Here is a 22,982-nt window from a genome sequence, read left to right as displayed (position 1 = left end):
TTCCCAAACTTTCCTTCTAGATCAACATTCATAACTTCTTCAGGCTTTGATTTCCAGAAGCCGTTGGTATCCTGAACTGCCTTCCTGACAAAATTAGTCCTGAATTATCCTGCTGCTCGTGGTGTTTTCACTTGTGCGTTGGTTTGTGGTGGGAGAGGGGAAGACTGCAAGCTGAGGGATGGGGCTGGGGGGCACTGTAGGGCTCAGGCTGCCCCAGAAAGGCAAACAAGGATGGACAGGTTTCATGGAGAGCAGAGGGCTGGTGTGTTAAGGAAGGCTCATGGCAGCCAGGGAGGTGGGAGATAGTGAGAATCGGGATTCCACATCCTAGCAGGAAAGGGAGAAATGTGAATTTGAACCAGATGAGAGTGCCTCAGAAAATATTTAGTCCAGCTTGCAAAAAAACACAAAAGACGTCCGACTCCGAGGTAATTTATTGTAGCTCAGGCAGATAAAAGAAGCACATAAAATTGTTTCCACAAGAAGGTCAAATTAAGTGCATGAGCAAAATACAAGCATATATATATATGTGTGTGTATATATATTCTATTCACTATCTCTCACTGTAGAACTCGGAATCAATCTTAACTCTTAAGGGTTTCTTGTCTTGTCCATCAGCTCCTAGCCAGACAACATCCCTCCACAGCATTAGACTGGGGGAATGATGAAGAAATAATTACGTCAAAACCAGAGAAAGGGAGATGGATTCACAGAGCTGGCAGGTGTTTCGGTAAAGGCAGAGATTTCATCAGTCCTTCTGACTCCAGTGCTGCAATACTACTTATTCAGCCGACTGCAAGAGAAAAGCATTATGTGAGTACCAGTACTGTAGAGGTGAAAGTCTCCGCTCAGTCACATTAGAGCCAGCCAACCCCCCACTTTTTTGCTTAGTGTAGAGAATGCCGGCTCGCCCCTGTAGCTGAGGATGCAAATGGTTGCTTGGGCATCCACACGGCTGCGGTTTAGGTTTCAGTTACATTGAGCTGCTTACTTGGCAAAGAGAGTTAAAGAACAACTGTATCAGCACTTGTATTGCACAGATTTATCTAGTTTTTGATGCAGTTGTATGGGCTTTGTCCTCTCTTTATGGGGATTATTTTTTAACCTTGATAAAAAGTAGGTGAAAACAAGGCGAATTCTTTGACACACATGGCGCTAACCAACTCTTCACCATATATACATCCCCGCTATGAAGTAACATTTGCCAATAAACATTCTCAAGGAATTCTCAGTGACAGTGAAAATAAAATAAGTGAAACTATCACAATTTGCCTCTGTCACTAGTGAAAATTAAGCAGAAGTACAGTTCTGTACCTATACATTAATTGAACTGGTTCATGCATCATCTTAGTTCTCCAATTCCAGTGATAGAATAGCTGCCCGTGTTCCTTCACAGCTGCTATGAAGCCTGATATCATAATAAGCTTAAAGACCTGGAAAAAGGCAGCTGGGAAATCCCTGCTCCCGTGAAAAGGGCCAGGACATGATAGTGTATTTCATATCAATGGGGCCAGGCTCTTTTCAGTGGTGCCCGGCAACAGGACAAGAGGTAATGGGCACAAACTTGAGCATAGGAGGTTCCAGCTAAACATGAGGAGGAACTTCTTTACTTGGAGGGTGGCAGAGCACTGGAACAGGCTGCCCAGAGAGGTGGTGGAGTCTCCAACTCTGGAGACATTCAAAACCTGCCTGGACGTGTTCCTGTGCAACCTGCTCTAAGGTGACCCTGCTCTGGCAGGGGGGTTGGACTAGATGATCTCCAGAGGTCCCTTCCAACCCTATGATTCTATGATTCTACGATATCACCCACGGCCTTTAGGAGAGGGCATGGTTCACCCTGTGCTGTGGTTTTCTCCTCTTTTTCCTTGCTCCCGAGAGGTTATTGGCAATTTTCACAAATTGCAGTCCAGCATTGTGCTAGCAGAGCTGGAATCACATTATGGACATCATGGATTTTAAAAATTTAGGTTTCATCCTTGAGCTTGGTTGTGTGCCTTCCACCTCCACAACCTTGATATCCAGGTCCCAGATTCACTGTGGAACCCATCAAAGGACTCTGTAGCTCCTGCTTGGGTTTGGCCAACTCCTCTTCAACATCAAGGTAATTCAAGTGAAAACTCTCTGCTCAAAAGTTCCCCAGCACGGCGCTATCATGGGTTTGGGGCATAACAGGAAATTCATTAAACACAGCTCATAACTCTTAAACATGACTTAACATGAGTAAGCCCTGAAAATTATGAAATGCATCTGTACCGTAGCACTAAGCAGGTTCAAGTTCCATTTTTCCCCACTTGACTATCAAACTCCCCTGTCTTGAAAACAGAGTCTTTGCCCATTCTGGATGCCCTCATTGCCACTTACTGTTGACACTGACATGTCTTGTTTTCCAACAAGTATTGTCTTGCTCGTATCATCCTTTTTGCCCGTTGCTGCCAGGAAAGAAGGAATAAATAATGATTGGATATTTTCTTGCTTCAAATGCTTTCCTCTGAAGTGGTAGTAAAGCACTGTCTGACATCTGCAAACTGTCCATCTCTAGCCGCTTGCTTTGAGTCTAAGGATTGACCCTTTATCTGCTCTGCCCTGCACCCAGACAGAAAATCAGACGACTCCTATGGTTTAGGGAGACTTGTCATCTCTTCACCTTTCACAGGGACGAGGGCACTCACCCTTCTCCGCTGCCAGCTTATACCGCTGATGATGCACAGGCATGCTAGGCCAAACACCAACACACTGCCTCCAATACTTGCTCCAGTTACCGCATAGCTAATCCAAACAGGAGCTTCCTCTGTGGAAGGAGAAAAGTATTCAGAGACACATACAAAAAGAATTTTAAGGACTTTGACTGGAGACAGGCACGTGACACTAATTTCCATACCCACGGGGTAACTAAGGCTGATCTTCATGTCATTGTCTTCTATGAGGTGACAGTTCCACAGCCCTGCAGCACTGACGTTCACCTCCACCTTTGCTTCATTCTGCTTTGACTTCTTGACGTCCTCCTGAGTCCCATTCACACGTTCCCAGAGCAAGTGAGCGTTGGGTGGGAGAGGACTAGAGACCTGGCAGATCAGCGTCGTCTTGGCCCCGCAGGGGAGTGGCCCAACAGGGTTAGCTGAGACTGTAAAGGTAAGAAAAGAACACATGAGTGAGAGGATGGGAAGGTGGGTCCATTCATACTCTTGTGGCTTCTAGATTTCTGCAGATCTTCGTCTCTTCACCCACTTCTTTTTCTCTCACCTTTCATCACCACCAGCTCTATATTGTTCTGTGTATATCTTCCTTTGTATGCCAGCTGGCACTGGTACTGCCCAGAATGGTTGAAATGGACTTTGTGGAGTTTCAGTTCTATGGTGCTTTCAGGTTTGCTTTCAGGTATCTCAAACCGAAAGTGGTTGCTTTTTTTGGTCTTATGCTGCTCTCCCCGGGCTGTGACATTGAAATCAAATAGCTCATGAGGGGTTGCATTTTCCTGTCGTTTCCAATTCAGTCGTCCTGTGAAACCTTCTTTCCATATTATCTTCCGGAAGTTCAGGTGCCATGACAAGATGACAGTGCTATCAACAGTTGCATACTTTCTTTCCAAGACTGGATTCTGAAAACCTGAAATCAGAAGAGACAAGGAATACAGAGACAGGGAAAGCCATGGCTACACTTCCCCGTGTCCACCCTTGATCTGGAGAGATGCATGCTGTGCTCAGTTGAAAGAGGACTTGAAGAAAAGCCATGAGATACCCCAGGACGCATAAACAATTAGTGTCTGAGGATGGGTTTAAAGAGCCAAAGCTCCCACGCTTACCAGAGCTGAGAAGAACAGACCCCAAGGAGAGGGAGATCTTTTAGGACAAGCCTGGAGAGGAAAATGGGAGCAAGTGTGGGACAGAGCGCAGGCAGCAGAGCAATCCCCGAGCTGCAGTGTTGGAAGCCCTGGGAGATCGACCCTGGAGCACCAGTGCTTGGGATGCTGGAAAGTAAAAGCTCAGCTCATGAGCTGAAGGGAGCACTGGTTCCTGAGCCTGTGTGTGAGTTGCGTTTTTGTTGTTGCATACCTAATACCTTCACATCAAAGGCGATGTTCTGATTAATCAATGGAGAATCTGCATGGACATGACACATCCAGGTCCCACTGTCCGTAGCCTCCAGTTCCTTTAACTGCAGTATGTATTTTTGAGGGGTGTTTTCTAAGGGTTTTGCTATTACTGTGTTATTGTTGCTGTTGAACAATGTGATGCTGAGATTGGGTAGCGGTTTGGATGAATTTTGCATTAAAGTCAGCTTGGGGACTTCGTTTGGCAGGAAGTGCCCATCTGAAGAAATCGTCACTGTAAAGACAAAAAGTGCAGCCAGTAAGTCAACTCCTCATCCTGTGAGAGAGCAGCAAGTGTCACAGTAAAAAGAATATGGAGACTTTGTGCCCTGGAGATGTAGGAGAAATGAACTATCATAGCTCAGGCCAGAAGAAATGGCAGCTGGATAAAAAATCCCAGCAGAGGTGTCTCTCTGAGCTCTACAGTCTCCTCATCTCCTCCCCCCTCAACCTCCTCATGGATAAAAGCCCTCTAATCACTCACATTCAAAGACATGCAGTGAGATATAGACTTTGTGAGAGCCATATTCGCAGGTGTAGATGCCAGCATCGGTGAGCTTTAAGTTCAACACCTTCAGCTGTTTAGTGTTGGGGATGATTTCAGATCGATCGCTCATAGTAGCTTTGCCTTTTGAAACAATAAGCTTGGTTAGGACAAAAGAGGTTTCTCAGCCATATACTGGGGAGAAGAGGTGATGAATTGGAAGCCTTACCTTTAAAAGAGTTAGTTTTAAACGCCCTTACGACAAACTTAGAGTACTTCCAGGTCACATCTGAGTCAGAAGGTATGCCTCTGCAGTTCAAGATCACTGGCTTGCCTGCGACCCCAACCTGTAGTTCATCTTGATGACCCATAATGGGGATCAGACCTGAAAGTCAATACCCACCAAGAAAGGCATACATTCACTTTCTGAAGGGTGGCTCGGTGAATACTTCCCATCCTTCCAGAAAGATGCAGCTATTTCTCCTCCCTTTTCCAGATACTGGGAAGATTATCCTCAGTTTCTGATTTTTTCTCTCCTTTGTCTCATCAATCAATCCCTTTTCTTTTCAGCTCCACAACTTCCCTCCCCTCCACTTTGGTCTCTTTACACAGCTAATGGTTATTCTGTTTCACATACGTTCAGAAACAGGGAAAATGCCAGCGGTTGTGGTGGATTCGCCATCATTTACAATTTTGAGATGTCAACAGTTTTACTGAAACAACCTTTTTCCACTGGACAAGATTTAGTTATCCTACTGGTAGCAAAGGCAGAAGAGCATACACCAGCCCTCCTTCACTCCCCAGTCAATACTTGAGGCAACACTGGCAGATTTGCTCACCCTTTCTTCCAATTTTTGCATGGATCAAGGCTGAAAGTCCAGGAAAATGAAAGGATAAAGTAAAAAAGAAATGGGAAGGCTGGCCTAATGTAGGATGTATAAGGTTGAAGTAGGATGTGTAAGTAGGATGTATAAGGTTGAAGAAACTTTAGGAGTGGTTTCTTGGAAGAACCACTTCCTTTCCTTCATTGTGAAGAGGATTTTTGCAGGAGACCATAAGAAGGAGATTGAGTTGCCAGAGGTACAACTGAGAATAAGGGGGTTGTGGTCTTCTGCCTCACTGCTGTAAGCTCTCAGAGCTGCCGAACCTGTGAATCCCCCAGGTGACCCTAGTACTGGAGAGCCACAGAAGTGCAAAATAAAAAGTTTACATGAGTTTAATGGAGGGTTTTCCACAAGTTACATATTCTTCCAAGAGCATGGGTGATCTGCAGCATCGCCAATACAGGTTTTCAGTGGGCACACTGGACCACAGAAAACAATGCATTTGTCTTAAGCTGTGAAATTATAAATGCTATTAGTAAGAGTTGGTAAGGTCCATAAAAGATTTCCAAGCTTTCCTCTGCAACCAGAGGAATCAAAGCCGAGTATCTGAGAACACTGAGAATAAGGTTTGGCCTTACTCCTTTCTTGGAAAATGAGCGCTAAAGAGTCCACCTAATCTTATAACATTAGCAGTGAAACTGAGCAAACCAGTATCATCACATTTGTAAAGGCAAGTCTGTGATGAGAAACACCCAAGTTTTTGCCCAGGCAGCTGGAGGGAGTGCGGAGGGCAGTATTTTCCACTCTGTGCTCAGTGTGCAGGATCTGGGCTGTATTTGGCTCAGGAAATGGCTCTGCCCAAAGGACAAGTCCCTCATCAAGCATTTCTTCATATTCATACAATTTTTGTCAACCTTGACTCTGAATCGCACACTGCCTTCCCCAGCTGGTCGTCTTGTTCTTTCATGGCAACATTTGTCCAAGTCAGACACTGGTGTGCTACCACCCTTACGCACTCACTGCTTATGGCCCCTACCTCTCCTGCCCACTCCTCCGGTGTGAAGTTTGAAGCAAAGCGACAGGGGCACCCTGGCTTTCACAGGAACCCCACTCCTGCATCTCTACAGGGCAGCTCCCCAAACCTGGTGATGGTCCAGACACCGTGGTTTCGGCTGTCAGGTTCAGCAGGCAGGCTGGGAACAGCCTGAATCCCAAAGCTTCAGCCTCTGAAATAACCAGGTATGGATGTAGGGAGCCCCTCAGCTTCTAGCCCCTCTGTCCTAATCTCCACTGCATGTCCCCGCCAGAGAGCGGTTGGGCAGTGGAGGTGGGCCAGACAAGGTAAGAAGGTGGCTGTCACAGCTGCATTGCTGGAGTGAGCCTGGCTCTAAGCTGTGTGACATATGTTGTATGGCAAATCAGGAGGAGCCTAAAAACACCCCAAAAATTGTGAGGCCTGTGGAAAGGCTGCAAGAACTGGGAGGGTTCGCTGAGCTGAGGACTCACCCAGAAGCAGAACGAAGAAGATGGCAAGCGTGCTGCTCACCACCGTGCCGCATGACTTCATCGCTGCAGGAGCGCTCCTCCCTGCTGTGGACCGCAGCGCTGGAAATGCTGTCGCTGCCAAGGGATGCTATCCTGGAAGACCCAAATGCTCTGTTAATAATGGCTGATTTTCAGACCTCAGTGGATGGGGACCATCTTCCCAGTCAGTACCCACCATCCTTCAGTGCAACGAAATGGAAACTCGTTGGTGAAGTCACCTGAGCCCTGTGTTTCAGCAAAGAATCCAGCTGGAGTGTTCCCCAGAGAGTTTGGTATTAAATGTTTTATTTTACTCATCCCTAGGTTTCTGGCATTCATTGGACTGCAGGTGTTTATATTGCCAAGAGTTCTGCGCTTTTTTACTTCTCTGTGGTGGGTTATCAGTGCTTTTGCAGCAATTAAGGCTAAACACATACAGGGCTGCGTTAACAAATGCACAGCCAGCAGGATGAGGGAGCTAATTATTTTCCTCTATTTGGCACACCTGAGGTCTCATCTAGAATAGAGAATCCAGTTTTGAGCCTCCCAGTACAAGACGGATGCCAACAAACAGGACAGAGTCCAATGGAGGGCTACTGGGACAGTGTGGGGGCTGGAGTGCATGATATATGGTGAGAGACAGAAAACTGGGTTTGGTAGGGAGAAGACAGCCAAGGTGGGACCTTATTTCAGTCTCCCACTATCTAAAGGATATTACCTAGGAGAAGGAGCCACATTCTTCTCAGAGGTGCACCGGAGAAGAACACAAGGCAGCAGACATAAGTTGCAGCAGGGAACTGTCGGCTGGATATAAGGAAAAATTTCTTCCCACTGAAGGCGCTTTAGCATTGGAACGGATGCCAAAAGATGCCAGGCAATCTCCACCCTCGGAGATATTCAGAGGTTCCCTGGACAAGGCCCTGAGCAATGTGTTGTAGTTTTAGAGTCAGCCCAGCTGTGAGCAGGACGTTGGACTGGTGACTTCCAGAGGTCCTTTGCCATCTAAATATTTCTGTGCAATTTTGTGATTCTATGATTAATGCCATCTTTAGGCTCTCATTCATATTTTTCTTTAGTTTATTTTTTGTCTACTTATTTCTTACCTTAAAAATCTCAATAACCACCAAGTCCGATGTAGGAAAGACTTGCTTGAATTCTTAGGACTATTCAACAAAAAGTCTGGGGAAAAGGGAGGAATGAGGTCAGAAAAAAGAAGTTGCATTGGTGGTAACGAAACCTTAAGTGGGAACTGGGAGCTAACTGTCATGTTAAGGTGAGTTATCAAATTAGATGAAGTATTCAACTGTAGCAGAGACCAAGTGCTGGTATCAGCTGCAGCTGGGTGGGCTGACAACATGACCATGGCTGCTGGCGCAAGGAGACTACCCAGCTCTAAACCAAGGCGTATGTCACAAAAAGGAAGCCAAGCAGGTTAACCAGTTAACCAAGCAGGTTAACCTTGAGGTGAAGCTCAAGGGGCCAGGGAGCCAGACGACGAGGCACTGGGGCATCTCAGAAGCATCCCACCTCCAAGCTCGGTACTGGTCAGGATGAGGCAAAGGTTGGAGGATGCCAGGTTTGTGAAAGGGAGCTGGGAGGTGCTGTGTGAACACTGACAGCATGCAGACAGGTCGGAAAAGGTCTTATGGCATAGCTTAACTTGTAAAGCAGGAAATTCATAGCTGGAAATGCTTCTAGAAACACGCATAGGATGAGGCGGAGTGCTCAAGTTACAAAGTGTGACAGAGAAAGTAGTGTGAAGAAGAGGGGTATGGGGTCATCAGGAACCGAGGAACTTGGGGAGCATGAGGGCACCGTATAGAAAGCATGAGCTTTCTCTAACGCAAGAGAGGCTTCCTTTAAACTAGCCAGAACCTGGCTGCTGACACATAAGGTAAGAACTTTTATAAACAAAGGCTGGGGAGAATCCAACAAATGTAGATGAGCATATTATGTGAGCTGAAGCATCTGAAACACAAAAGCTCCTCAAGTGGAGGGTCAGACAGAAGCTGACAAAGCTCAAGGGACAAGCAGTGGGAAGCGAGCTGAACAAAGTGAGTCCTGTTTTAATGGAGTATGGGAGAACACTATGGATGCTACCAAAGGAGAAAGTCAGATATCAGAAGCAGAACTGACAAGTAGGGGGGACGTGGAGGAGAGATACAAGCCCAAGGACTTTTGGATCCCTAACAAAAAAATTCACACTGGTTTTCAGAGAAGTCAGTAGGATAGCTGGTGGGAAGGTCACTCGGCTCTCGCTGATAATAGAAACCTCCTTTCACAGGTAACATGATAGACTGAAGGCTGGAGTCATAACGGGGTTGAACTCAAAAGACATACAGGAGTAATTTTATACAATATTTATATGTACTATGTGCAATATTAAATATGTTCTATTAGAGGATAATTTAATATTGAAACTAATTTAAATGATCAGAGCACATGAAACTATCAAAGAGTAGATGAAAACATCAGCACTACATTTACATGGAGATCAGGTCAGCACAACCGACAAACTGACAGCTAGACAGATGTACAAATGTACACATATGAAAAATACAGGTGCAAGAGCAAGGCAGAAGCCATGTGCACCATCAGAAGAGGCATAGGTGGCAAAGGCACAGTCAGAGAAGATTTGTGGCTTGCCTTGTGCAAAGCAAAAAACCCATCCCACCCCCAGGGAATATTTGCATGAGCTGTTTTGTGCGAAAAAAACAAAATAAAGGAGCCAGTGCATGTGATCGGAGATCACTTCTAGCCAGATGCAATAGCAGTGATCAAGCAGTTTGCTGGGCGATGCTACAGAATAAAGAAAGGGGCAACAACAAGGCATCTGTGTGCGTCGCACTCCGAAGAAACATCTATAACTGAGAACTGGTGTAGGGCCTTGGCTAAGATCCATTCCTGAGACGACAGAAGAAACCTCATCCCTGCTGTGAATATTCGCCCCACCTGTGCCAGTGGGAGCAGCAGGAAAAGTCAGCCCCCACTTTAGAGTGGTATCGACCAATTAATAGGGTCCATGTTGGGTTTCAAATATTTTAAGTCATTAAGCTTTATATAAAACCTGAAGATAATGGAACAGGTAAAAATTGATGAAATCGATGAGTCACACACCATCATTTTGTTTTGGCTGGGACTCTCTATTTTCCTGTCATCTTATGGCTTTGGTTTGTTCTTCGCCTTCTTGCTACCTCGTTATTGAGTGAAACCACACAACCAGAGCACCGTGGGACTGGTGAACTGCTGACCTTGCACAGCGTGGTAGACATAGATTGATGCACCTTTGTTTTTCTGTTTCTTCTTGAGGTTTCACATGTGCTGCATTCCTACTCCATTCACGCTAATCTTTGTATTTCTGTGTCAGATCTCTACAATATGATGTTTATCACCTACATGTTACAAGTCAGTGGGGAAAATCAGTTGCCTTCATCTACAATTTCCCTTATACACTTTCTCTCTCCCTGTTTATCTCTACTTCTCATGTGTGCCACTTCCTATTTTCCCCCTGTCTTTCTGTCTCCTTCTGTATCCTCCAGGTCAGGTCACAGGCGATGCTACTCTGGAGTTCACAGATCTCAGTGAGCAAAGCTCTGCTATATTAACTCAGCAAGCCGTTCTCATTAGCAGATGCCTGTAGCAGACCCACAGCCTCCTTACAGGCAGCCCAGCTGTATCTTCTGGTGGTACTCATAAATTAAGTGGTGTCAGGGAATGTCCCCAGGCACTGGAACACACTCATCAGTCCTGTTAAATTGCTAGAACATTTCCTGACACATTTTTGGCCCAGGACAATTCTCGCTTTCCCGAGCAACTCCCGGGATGCATTTAGGTGTTAGCAGGGGCCAGGGACCACTCCCATTAGGTGACTGGCATGTCGCCAGTTCATTTTAGAGGTTAAGTGAGTTTAATAGCCCAGACCATCTCATGCCAGTTGGCCTCTGTGCCAGAAACAGTCCAGGCATACTTGATTTATTAGCACGTCTAGCGACAGAGAAGCAGGGCTCCCTCCCAAGTGAACATTGATTTCCATTTCATTTTAACTTCCCCCTCTTATTAAACTGGTTTAATTTCCTTCTTGCCTTCTTTTAATAATCCCTGCCTCTCTGAGGGATAGGAAAAGGAGAGCTGAGGCAGTGAGCGAGCGGTCCGGGGGATGATGCCTGCAGGACCGGGTCTAGCCTGGAGAACATCTGCCTGGGAGAGGGGCTGGCAGCCCCTCGCCCCCTCCAGCACCGAGCCCCGGCAGGCCATGGCCATAGAGAGCTCTCCCCTAGGCTGGCGCCGGCATGACACAGGAGGAAACTGACATAAAAAAACAAAACAAAACAAAACACAACAAAACAAAACAAAAAAATGCAACCCCAAAACTCAGAAACCGCTCCTGATGCAGAGCGGGCCCATCTCCCTCTCTCTGTGCGCTCCTGCGCTTCTTTCATGCCCTGCGGTTTTCATGTTTTCTTCTCTCACCCTTGCTTTGTGGCTGCGCTTTTTTGATCTGGCAGCAGCTTGCTCTGCCAGGGGTAGGATGGGGGGGGGGGGGGGGGGCCCTCCCTCCCAGCCATCCGCTTGCCAAAGGCCTCCCCACCTCAGCCTCCGCCGCCGCCGCTGGGCTGCCCGTCCTTCCCCCGGCCGTGGCTGCCAGGCCATGGAGCCGAGGGAGGCAGCTGCCTCTTGTCCCCGCACATCAGTGTGGCTTGGCTGCGGGGCTCTGGGCTACAGAGGAATCCACTCCTCTTTTTCTCAGTTTAAACATCTAAAGCAAAGCTGATCTGGCTGTTTTACTCAGTAGCGGTTTCCTTGGAATTATTTATTAATGTTAAAGCAAACATACACGAGCAGCAGGCAGGGTAAGAGACCATCCTTGTGTTCCAGGCCAGGCTGGATGGGGCTTTGGGCAGCCTGGGCTAGTGGGAGGTGTCCCTGCCCATGGCAGGGGGGTTGGAACTAGATGATCCTTAAGGTCCCTTCCATGAAATGCAACAAAATTAGCCATCAGAAAGCAAAGAGACGATAGCATTGGAGGCCATGTCACAGGGCCCCACTGTCCCCGTGAGACTGGCCCGATTTCCCCTCGGGCGCCGCTGGCCCTTCGTCTGAGAGTGGTGGGCAGCCTTGGGAGCTGCTGCGAGAGGGACCTGCTGGGGCAGGGGCCATGGGCCCCGGCGGGTGAGACTGCCGATCCCTCAGAGAGAGGTCCCACCATCAGGAGGAGGCCGCCATCTCAGCGCTGCCCAAGCTCTCTTCAGCCCCGAAGTCCTCATGGCCTAGCCGTGTGCCTGGACCTATCTGGAGGCCATGAGAAGCGGCTCCATCTTCGCAACTCCGGGAAGCTCCCTGCAGCCTCTAACCCCTCCGGCAGCCCAAGGGGACGCCAAGACCTGCCTTTGCCTCACAGGCATTTCAGCACCTGCTTTCTGAGCTTTCTCACCCGTCTTTCCTCCTAAACCTTCTCTTTTTGGCTTCACAAACAGCCTTTCATCCTACAGTTCGCAACTGCAGCTCAGGGGTGACTTTCTAAAGCCGCTGGAGGCTGTGACTAGCAAAGGCACAGAGATGCCCTCCAAAGGCAGGCCCTCCATCACCCTCCCAAGCCATGTGCATGCCCGGGATGGCATTCAGGTATCATTAATGCAGCTGCCAAAGTGGGAACAGCGAGATCTTACCACGCAGCATACTTGATGTGCAGCCCAGACGGGAGAAGGGTCTATATACATATTGATAAGGTCAGGGCAGCAAAATGGTGTATACCCGCCCAGTCAGAGCAAAAATGCCTCCATTACATCTAGGGAGCCCAGGAGACACCCCTCCTTAATTTTTCCCTGGTGAATACAGGGTCCCCGCATGAGGCTGTGGCAGATCTGGTGGACAGTGTCCCTGGGAGCCCGAGAACCACGAGCGGGAAGGAGATGGATGCTCAATTTAGGTGAAGCAAGCCCTGCTGTATTGCAGGCAGCTTTGGCAGCCATGTTTGTGAAACACTGGGGAGGATGAAGGAAAAGTCTGCGAACTGATTTGTGGCTAACGTGCACCCGGGGCTTCAGAGGACTGTTCAGTTTATAGTGGAGAACATTAAGTAGTAACCTGAACTCAACTTTAATGCACCATGTAGAGGAATATCTGAGGTGGCTGACGAAGGTTGAGTAGAATACGCCACCTGAAAGTTGAAAAATTCAACCAGAAATGAAACTCACGTTTTTAACAGTGGAGCAGCCCATGGAAGGGTAAAGCAAGTCTCTTTTCTGGTGTCCTTACATTGAAAGGATCCCTCTTTCTCCAAGAAACACTGCTCGATCAGCCCTAAGTCTAGTGGATTGGGCTACATCGGCAGCCGGTGTCAGGCAGTGACACAGTCAGCCTGGATTAGCAGAACAGACCCCTCCAGTCTCAGCACATACAGATGAAAGCAGACATCCCTAGTTAGCTAGAGACCAGAATCTTCTTATTTTTCAGGCTTTTTTTAGAATAAAGTTCTCCTTCCTGGAGGGCACATGGAGAAGGTGATAGCAAGTGGCAGCTGGTGGAGGGCTGCTCCCCAGTGCGTTTCCGACCCTGGGGGATATACGGTCATCAGTGATAGGCCCTCATATTTGACATTTTTCCCTATACATGGATATGAAAGATCTGTGAGATCCCCAGGCTCCGAGGCAGTTTGAGCTTTTCGTAGCTCACCTTTTTTTTGCCCCTTTCAGGGAAAAATCCAGGGAGACAAATACTTCTTAGTTAAAACTAAAAGACCTTGTAGAATTGCACAGCCAGAAGTATTATCAAGTCAAAGGTTCAAGATGGTTTTACATCAGACCTTTAAGTGGGGCAACACCAACCCATCTGTGCCGAAACAGCAACTCGTGTGGAATAGTAAAGTTCGTAACATTAAAAAAAACGAAAACAGATTGGCCTCTTTTCTCAGAGAAAGAAAGAAAGAAAGTTTCCTTACCTCTTTTTTCCTCCGTCTCTGCCTCTCTGTTTCTGTCTTCTTGTGTTTGTCACCTGCCGTAATTGATCTCACCCAGCTACAGCTGAAACAAAAGAAGAATTAAGTTGATGTTCAGAAAGCAGCTCAACAGACGTCGGCCTTGATGTCTCCTCCTCTCCAGCCGGAGCGTCAGCAAAGTCTTGCTACCAGTCCAAGTTCTGCTGACATCCGCCAACTTCTCTAGGTAGATGGTGATTTTCCAAATGCATGTGATCTCGACTCTGGGTGTGAACAGAAATGGAGAGCGTAACGGAAGGCGATGTATTGCAGTGCCTGGTGAGAATGAGTGTGTAAAACAGAGACAGCCTATTGGCCATATGGCAGCTGATGGGAGGCCGTGACGGGGCTGAAACTTAAAAGTGAATGGTTGGAAACCGGTTCTGCTCTTCTGACAAAGAGAGCTCGCAAATTATCGTCTTAGCTGAGCAGATCCGGACCTAGGCCGCACTTCTGATACTCTGTAAGAGCAAGCCGACCTCCATTTCCCAGCCTGTCTCCTGCGTCAACACTAAGCAGAGGCACCTCTGAGGAGCCAGCCATGGACCTGACCCCAGGTGTTGCACAGGGATAATAACAGAGGAAGAGAGGACCCCTGATGGTATGTTAGGGTCACCTCTCTGTGGAGTATGGCTGAGATTTGGGGTGAGATGAGACAATATTTTCTTTATAGCAGTGGTGGGTTGACCGTGGCTGGCCACCAGCTGCCCACCCAGCCGCTCTCTCACTCCCCCTCCTCAGTAAGGCAGGGGGAGAAGACAAGATGAAAAAAAACCTTCATGGGTCAAGAAAAGGGCAGGGAGATCGTTCAACAGTTACCCTCATGGACAAAACATGGGAACTCGGGGAAAGATTAGTTTAATTTATGGCCAATTGAAAACAGAGTAGTTTAGTGAGAAATAAAAACAAAACTAAAACCATCTTCCCCCCTTGCTGTTCTTCTCAGGCTTATCTTCACACCTGACTTTGCTGCCCCTGTTTCCTCCCCCCAGAGTGTCGCAGGGGGACGGGTAGTGGGGGCTGTGGTCAGTTTATAACACTTTGTCTCTGACGCTCCTTCCTGCTCATGCTGTTCCCCTGCTCCATCGTGGCGTCCTTCATGAAGTGCTCCAATGAGGATCCTTCCCATAGGCTGCAGTTCTTCATGTTCATCTTCACATAAGAAAGACATTTTTTTACAGTGAGAACAATAATTCACTGGAGCAACCTCCCCAGGGACATGGTAGAGTCCCAATCGCTGGAGACTTTCAAGATGCAATTGGACAGGTTGCTAGATAATCCCATCTAGGGCCCCTTTCCCTTGAGAGGCCGGACCAGATGATCTTTCAAGGTCCTGTCCAACCTGGACTATTCTATGATTTGATGAGTCTGTCTACTCCAGTATGGGTCCTCTGCATGGGGTACTGTTCTTCAGGAATGGGCTGCTCCAGCGTGGTTCCTCCATGGGCTGCAGCTCCTGCCAGAAAACCTGCTCCAGCGTGAGCTCCTCTCCATGAGCCACAGCTTCTGCCAGGAGCCTGCTCCAGCGTGGACTCTCCACAGGCTGCAGGGTGGATATCTGCTCCAATGTGGACCTCCATGGGCTCAGGGGGACAACCTGCATCACCATGGTCTTCTCCAAGGGCTGCAGGAGAACCTCTGCTCCAGTGCCTGGATGGAGCCTGTCCTCGTCCTCCTTCTTCACTGACCTTGGTGTCTGCAGGGCTGTTTCTTTCACAGTTTCTTACTCCTCTCTCTCACAGCTGCTGTGAAGTGGTTTTTAAACTTTCTTAAATATGTTAAAACAGAGGCACCACCAGCGTTGCCGATTGGCTCAGCTTTAGACTGTGGTGGATCTGTTTTGGGGCTGGCTGGACACGGTTCTGACTGACATGGGGCCTGCTCCTGCTCAGATCTCACAGAAACCACCCATGCAGTCCCTCTGCTACCAAAACCTTGCCATGCAAACCCAATACAAGTTTACTCTTAGGTAACCTGTAACGCTACTGAATCTCAGCTGTTTCCCTTCTCTGTAGGGTGGAGGAGGGGGCTTTTGTGGTTTTCCACCCACATTTAGTGTCTTTCTCTCTGAATCCCAGCCTCAGCCAAGACGGCGGAAACCCACTGAGCCCCAGACATGGCTGAGATTTCATCTCTGTGCCACCCACTCTTCTCCTCCTGGCAGTCATTTGCCCCTTTGTCTGGAGGATGGGGGGTTACAAGACACAACCAGGCTTTGGAGGAGCAGGGACAGACAGACGCAGCACCGAGGTTCATAATGTGCTGCCAGGTGCAAAAGCAGCAGCGCTGATAAGGCCTTGAGTGCAACAGCTGGTCCATTGGTGGTGGCATTGGAGAAAGATGAAGCCATCCCATCACAGGGAAAGAGCCACCTGTGTGAGACAGGAACTTCCCAGTGTGGGATGCGGGCTACGGGACTGCATGGAATGGGATGGGATGGGATGAGGTGGCATGGCATGGCATGGCATGGCATGGCATGGCATGGCATGGCGTGGGTGCCCGCATTGCCAGTGTCCAGAGCCTGTGAAAGCCCTGTTCTGAGACACGGCTCTCCTGTGAGCGCCTGTGGCATCACATCAGTATCTTCAAAATGCTCTCACATGCCTGCAAATAGAAATGTCCCTTCTGGTCCTTAGCTGCCATAGAGGAGCTGTCCTGGAAAAAACAGAGCTGAGAAAAGTCGGGTTGTGATTGTAAGACCCTGGCATCTCCAGGCTTGGGGGTCTGGGGCATTGATCTGATTCTTCGGTTCGCACGGATTCTGGCTTGTGTTTTGTCTCCCCAGCATGCTGTAATGCAGAAACACTGGCTTGTTTTTAAGCAGTTGGTTTATGTCACTGCAAATACTTACCAGAAAGAGCATTCCCTGAAGGGGCAAAGCTTCCAAAACGCACTTGAACTCACTGCAGACTTGCAAGGAGAAGCAGGGATGTGGGTCTGAGGTGACAAAGCTGTGGGCTTGGCCCCCACTCAGACCCATTCTCACCCCAGGGGGGTATTCGGGAGGGAGTCTCATCTCTCAGAGCTGCTACAGCTGTGTGGTGAACAGGTACCTCAGGGACTGAGGGTCACAGCGTGCGGTGACGTGTTTGGATCACTTTCATCCAAGCATCTCAAAGCACTTTGCAAGCATTAATTAAACATCAGAATCCAGGAGGGATGAATAATATTAGCCAGCCAGTCTCTCTTCTGAATGTAATATTTCTCATAAATATTTAACTGGTTTTTAAATTCCATGCGAGGCTGGTTCTCACCTCGCTGGGACAGTTGCTGTACTGCACCCCTGGGGAAAGTGGGGCTTATCCAGCATCGCACACTGACCCTGCAGCAGAGTGGGAAGCTTCCCCACCCCCCGCCAGATTTGTGGCTGTGATGTTTTTCTGTTTCTCCCCTACAGAGACACTCCTCACCCATCCTGCGCTGGCTCTCTTTGCTCTAATCCCATCACCAGCAATATTTTTGCAGACTGGGGCTGGTGAATAACAGATTCTCATAGATCTCCGTGGAGAGAGGAGGTGACAGGCTGTGCTGGGTGGAAGTCACAGTCTGCAGGCACACAAAGTCTCTCCGAGGAAGTGTGAAAAAGGGAAAAAAAGGTCTCAGAAATCACGTGTTGAGAAGACCCTTTTACTGACTCCAGAGGAAAGTCAAGAAACCTCCAGAGACGGTCTCCCAAAAACCAAGTTCCCTGGCAAGCCAGTGCCTGTGAACTCTGATGGTTGAAGGATAGCCAGATGTATTGGAAAATTAGCGATTGCTCAGCGATATTGGAGAGAAGGAAGGACAAGTGTTGAAAACCGTATCTTCAGGCACCTGAATGTCAGCAGCTTCAAAGGCCGGGATCTTTCTCTTTGCAATAGAAAAGCCGGTGCCTGTTGAGCTTCTTGACGGGCATTTCTGATGCTAGACATGGAGAGCTAGAAACAGCCAGCCTGCTGCCGAGGGGGCCTGGTGATTTGCCCCAGCGCAGCCACGTTACCTCGGAAAGGAAGAAGGCCCCTAAGTTCTGCTGGGATGAGATCCCTCTCTGCAGGTGCTTGGAGTCTCTCTGCAGAAGCTTAAATTGGGAAAAGAGGACTCTCTAAGCAGGTATTGTGAAGGTTCATTTGCTGGTCAGAATGGAAAATTAGGAAATCTCCACAGATGTTCTTCCTGAGCAAGGGATCCCCTGTATTTTAGTGGGGAGTGTGGAGTCTGGGGACCGGAGAAAAGACAAGCCAGGTAATCTTAGTGGGGGGTGTGAGGTCTGATGGGGAAAAGACTAGCCAGATACGCTGGGGAGGCAGGGGCTGCTCCGGAGCACTGGAGAGAGGGATAGTCCAAGGATGACCAATTGCAAAAGCGTGTCACCAAAAGTGACAGGGGATAAAGTGAGCCTAAAAAACCCACCAAGCCAAGATGGTTTAAACTTTAACCAAGATGTTAAAGATGTGTCAGAAATGCAACAGGCAGGAGGGAGGTGGCTGGGGGAGCTTTTAAGGACCCGCCTGGGACGGGTGTTACTTACTATCTTACTAGTAATGACCTTGGCAAAAGGAAGGGGGAGAAGTTAGTGACAATGTTCCTTATGAGGCACAACTGGGAGGGTTTCATCAGTACAGAGAGGGTCTGGAATATCGCACTGGAAGCAGCTTGAGGCTCGGAGCGTTAAAGTGGGATGCAATTCAACAGCACACGCCGTAAGGTTTTGCCTCCGAGAAGCAATGATAGGGATTTTTGCTTTAACTTCCTCAGCTGAAAGCAAAGGGAGAGACGGACCCGGGCGCATTAACCGGTCACGGGAGAGCTGACTCACGGGTGCTCGCAGCATAAAAGGAACAAATGATGGATGTTCCTGATAATGCAAGCGCGGGGCGGGGGGGGGGGGGGGGTGGTGCGGGAAATCCCCGTCGTGCGTGGACACTAGATGGCGGCAGAAACCGGGGCCGAGGAGCGGAGGTGCCTTATGCCGGGGAGGGAGAGGAGGAGGAGGAGGAGGAGGAGGAGGAGGAGGAGGAGGGGGAGAAGACGCAGCAGCAGCAGCCCCGGCCGGGGGGCAAGGGCCGGCCAGCCCCAGCCGTGTTCCCCCCCCCCCCCCCCCATCCCCCGGGACAGCCCTCGGTGACGGAGGCACGCGGCTCCGCCACCGGGCAGCTGCGGGGTGCCTTGGGGACGAGCGGTGGGGCAGGCAGGGGGACACTTCGGGGGACCCGGCGTGCCTGCGCTCAACCGGGGGGGGCAGATTTCGAAGGGCTGGGGAGTGCCTGACTGGAGGGTCCCCGGCTGAGCTCCTGCCAACCCCCCAGAGCTTGCTAGGGAGTCCGCTGGTGCCTCCTCCCCAGCCCAAAAACCTGCCTTGTTTTCCATGAAAAAAGGGGGATGCTGACCTGCTGACATGAGAGGAATACTCCCAGTGTTTGTAAAAGAAGAAGAACATGAGAGACCTCAATATTAATAAGGAATAACAAGTCCTCCCAAAAGCTGCCCTTGTGCATCACCTCCTGATGTTTTTCCTATGCACAGAGAGTGTCCTATGCCCTCTAACTGTTAAGACCCTCCGAAACCCGACCCTTTAGGTGGGAGCGACAGCCGTTTCAGAGGTACACCATAGGACAGCTTTTGAGATCTGGAGTGAGTTGCATCGACCCAGCAGGTCAGCAAGATGGAAACCTAGGAGAAGAAGCTCTTCAGCATGCTCAGGGAAGTGGTCGAATCGTCATCCCTGGAGGTGTTTAAAGGACGGGTAGACGTGGTGCTGAGGGACAAGGTTTAGTGGTGTTTTTCTCAGTGTTAGGTTAATGGTTGGACTCGATGATCTTAAAGGTCCCTTCCAACCTAGGCGATTCTATGATAGAGCCCACAACTGTGTAATGACTGTCCAAGATGCCTTGAGTCTCAGTGGGTGGCACCTACAACAACAGCATCCCTGTAAGGAGCTTGGTCTGCGGGAACCTTTGGAAGGCAAAATGAATGAACACAGGTATTTTGGTTTTAATCACTGCTGCATCAAATAGTTGAAGAAATCCAGGCAGAGTAGTGAGGTATGGGGGATTATTTTTGCAGAATTGGTGCTGATATTGTTCCTACTGGTGTGCCAAGCAGATGTAAAACTCAGTGTGCCTCAGTGTCCTAGATCATTTGAGATGTGGTTCTAATTTTTTATTATTTTTAAAGGGCTGTGCAAAATGTACCGAGACCCCAATAGACTGTTGTTTCTAGTTGCTGCTTTGTCAGGTTACACTATACGCTAGCCTTTATTTAGCCTCTCATTTGAAATCCCTCAGAAGTCTTGAATGCAGAACATTTGGACCTAGTCATGATTTATTTTTTTTTCTGATAGTACTGGTGTTTCTTATCAAAAAAGATTAATTTGTGATTAAAGATCCTCTTTGTATTCCTTTTGGAGGAGTAAGATGTAAAGGAATTTGTATGCATAGTAATTTCTTTGCCTTCCTTTACTGCTCCCCTTTGCCAGAAGGGAATCCACTGGGTTTCCTGTGTTTTTCTCAAGCTTTCTTCTTCTGGTACATTGAAAATATTTGTCCGATTTTTGGACCTGTAGCTGTATCCTTGTGGAAAAGCATCAGGTCTCTTTCCTTCATATGATGTTTGTTTTATTTGCCACTTTTCTTATTGACTCCACCTGGGACAGATTTCCAGATTTATTTGCTTTACTGTACGGACTCTTGGTCCTTCCACTTAAGCTGCCCTGATTTGCCTTGTACCACCTCGATTCCCTCAATGTTCAGAAATATTTTCCCACTTCCTAGTGTTGCGACGATTTGTTTTTCATCCTGCAGCATTTGGGACATAAAGCTTCCTGTGGCCATAGGCAGTTATTTCTGCATTGGTGGTGGCTGACTTTTGAGCATTTTTCCTTGAGGTCTGTCAAACAAAACAGCTCAATGGCCACGCTTGTCATTTTGCCTGTATTTTGTCAGTAGTGCTCATGTGCCTGAAGTGCTCTGCTGGTTACAAAAGCAAGATTGCAACATCTGTGACACCTCGGACACCATTCTCAGTGCCCAGAGCTGGTGGAATTTGTATTTATGAGGCCTCATAGCCTTTGTTGGTGGTGTCACCTGTCTGCTTTAAAATTAGGAGGTGCAGCGATTGCCCCAGAAGGAGCAGCATCGTTATTGCTCACATCTTGTCTGATATCCTCCTGTTTCTGTATTATCTCTAGAATTTGCCGCCAATCGGTTTGATAAGAGATAGATCCCACTCGGTTGCAAGCTTCTATCATATCTATTAAGCCTGGATGCTTTAAGACTTGTAATATACGCCTACCCATAAAAAGAACTCGCTGTGTTGGGGTAGAAATAACTTCGGCTAGCTGCTTGATATCGAATGGAGTTAGTATGTGTCCTTTCATAATGTTATTTGATAGTCCTTGTGCATAAGGGGAGGTTAGTCCATGCTGCATAATTGTTTTCCGCATTTCTCTGACCAGCTCCCACTTTATCGGTTCCCAGGTGTTTGTCCCGTTTTGACTAAGCAGTACCGGACAGGCGATGGCAGTAGTGGCTTCTATATCGCCGTCCTGTAATGCCTGTTTAAGTAAATTCTGCCAGTGTTGAGCAGGATCATAAGTTGCAGTGACCGCCGGACTTGGTGCCGGACTTGGCAAGGAATCGCCCCAACCCGGTGGCACAGAAGACCACGGCAGTATCAACATCACATCTAGTGGGGGTGCTAACGGCGCAGCCGGACAGCTCGGGGGTTCAGGTTTCCCCCTCTCTGTCTGAGTGGTAATCGGGCTGTCTGGTGCCATAGCTGCAACAGTGGCTGCTGTGGCATTTTGTTCAGATTTTACCTGCTGTAAAGTATCTTTAATCAACCTCCAGGTTGTCAAAACCTTTGTGGCAGTTGCATCCCCTTTTGTTGCAGTCTCAAATACAGTTTCGCCCGCTTGGTCCCAACTTGATAATTGGAAAGCCGTTGTAGAATCAGCGGGAAGACCCTTACTTTTTAGCCATGCCAGTAAAAGTTGAAAAGTTCCTTCATCGTATTGAATACCCCTTCTACTTAAAAACTTTTCTAATATACATACAATTGCCTTTTCCTCTGAGGACTCTCTCGATCCCATCCTCACACGTCCCCGGCTGCTCACCTCTTTCTGGTGATTATTTGTCCGGACTGCAGCTCTCCTTCCCGCTGCCTTTTTTCTCATTCAGCTGGGCTGCTCCACCGGTCATACGTTCCTATGTTTTTTGTCCCTGTTCGGGCACCATTTGTGGAGCATGGATTCACGGACTCTGGTGGGGTACAGACCAAAGACCTTTATTGCAACAATCTGACAGGCTTTATAGCTATACACGCTCTCCACGTGCAAGTTGTGTTCTGCTGATAGGTTGAAGGCCGACTGCCATGCACTTCTCTACTTCTTCCGATTGGTTTCTGCTGTCTGTTCACGAGGAGCAACAACTTCATTCTCACGTCCTGTTTCTTGCTGATTCTTACTTGTTTCTGTTCCCTCAAGCCCTCTCTCAAGGATGCAGCTTTATCTCATCAAAGTCGAACAGACCTATGCTGCCCTCTATTCCCACAGTCACCCTCCACAGATTATGGACCTCAGCCACCATTGTCCTCTCTATTACAAAGAAAATAGTTTCAGGACCTGGTACAGGTGTTACGGTGATTGTGGAGGTGCCTACTGCCTGCCCAGGTCTTGCAGTGTAACCGTACATAGTTGCGTGAATGCCTCTGGTCAAACTGGCTCCACGTATCACCAGTTCTTGGTGAAGAGTCACGACGCAAGAGTACCCGTGTTGCAGTAAATAATCCAGTGCTCAGCTTGCGCTTTGCATCTTCGAACAGCTTGCACCTTCTCCTTGCCCCCTGGGAGCTGCAGGGGTAACCAGGGCAATGGATTCACCCCACGTGGGGAGCGAGTGGGAACAGCTCTGCTGCGCGCCTGAGGCTGGCCCTGGGGCGGGAAGCGAGGAGAAGGATTAAACTGCCAGTTGTCATCCGAGGCAGCAGTGAGGCCCAAAAGTACCTGAATTAAGTCATGAGTTACTAGTGTTGAACGCGGAAAGCAGCAAGAAGGCCAGGTTTGTAGATGACATGGAGCTATTTAAATTTGTCAGCAGACAAGAGGACGACAAG

At 48.5% G+C, this 22,982-nt stretch overlaps 1 protein-coding gene across 4 annotated transcripts; it reads right to left on the bottom strand.

Moving 5' to 3' along the window:
- Nucleotides 1-436: 436 nt before the first annotated feature.
- On the bottom strand, nt 437-22,181 carry CD4 (CD4 molecule). 4 transcript variants are annotated; one of them, XM_063322468.1, is made up of 12 exons: nt 21,985-22,181; nt 13,857-13,938; nt 8,023-8,098; nt 6,902-7,033; nt 4,801-4,956; nt 4,572-4,715; nt 4,050-4,322; nt 3,241-3,603; nt 2,879-3,121; nt 2,670-2,788; nt 2,362-2,429; nt 437-793 (listed from the first exon to the last, which is right to left on the bottom strand). In XM_063322468.1, exons 4-12 carry the CDS (start codon nt 6,960-6,962, stop codon nt 778-780), a joined length of 1,443 nt encoding a protein of 480 aa, XP_063178538.1. In that variant the 5' UTR covers nt 6,963-7,033; nt 8,023-8,098; nt 13,857-13,938; nt 21,985-22,181; the 3' UTR covers nt 437-777. The 4 variants fall into 4 exon arrangements, with proteins under 4 accessions (XP_063178538.1, XP_063178529.1, XP_063178520.1 ...); XM_063322459.1 differs by lacking the exon at nt 8,023-8,098; XM_063322450.1 differs by lacking the exons at nt 8,023-8,098; nt 21,985-22,181 and having other exon boundaries at nt 13,857-14,109.
- Nucleotides 22,182-22,982: the final 801 nt, after the last annotated feature.

This window comes from Chroicocephalus ridibundus, chromosome 1 (assembly GCF_963924245.1).
Source record: "Chroicocephalus ridibundus chromosome 1, bChrRid1.1, whole genome shotgun sequence".
NCBI classification, from domain to species: domain Eukaryota; kingdom Metazoa; phylum Chordata; class Aves; order Charadriiformes; family Laridae; genus Chroicocephalus; species Chroicocephalus ridibundus.
Note: the sequence above shows the minus strand (reverse complement) of the source record. Positions and strands in the feature narration are given on the sequence as shown.

Coding starts and splice junctions, on each gene's coding strand:
- CD4 (XM_063322468.1), bottom strand. CDS start 6,962: ATGAAGTCATGCGGCACGGTGGTGAGCAGCACGCTTGCCATCTTCTTC. Junction 4,957..6,901: donor CTTCTTCGTTCTGCTTCTGG/GTGAGTCCTCAG, acceptor ATTGACTTTCAG/GTCTGATCCCCATTATGGGT. Junction 2,430..2,669: donor TAAGCTGGCAGCGGAGAAGG/GTGAGTGCCCTC, acceptor CTTTCCTGGCAG/CAACGGGCAAAAAGGATGAT.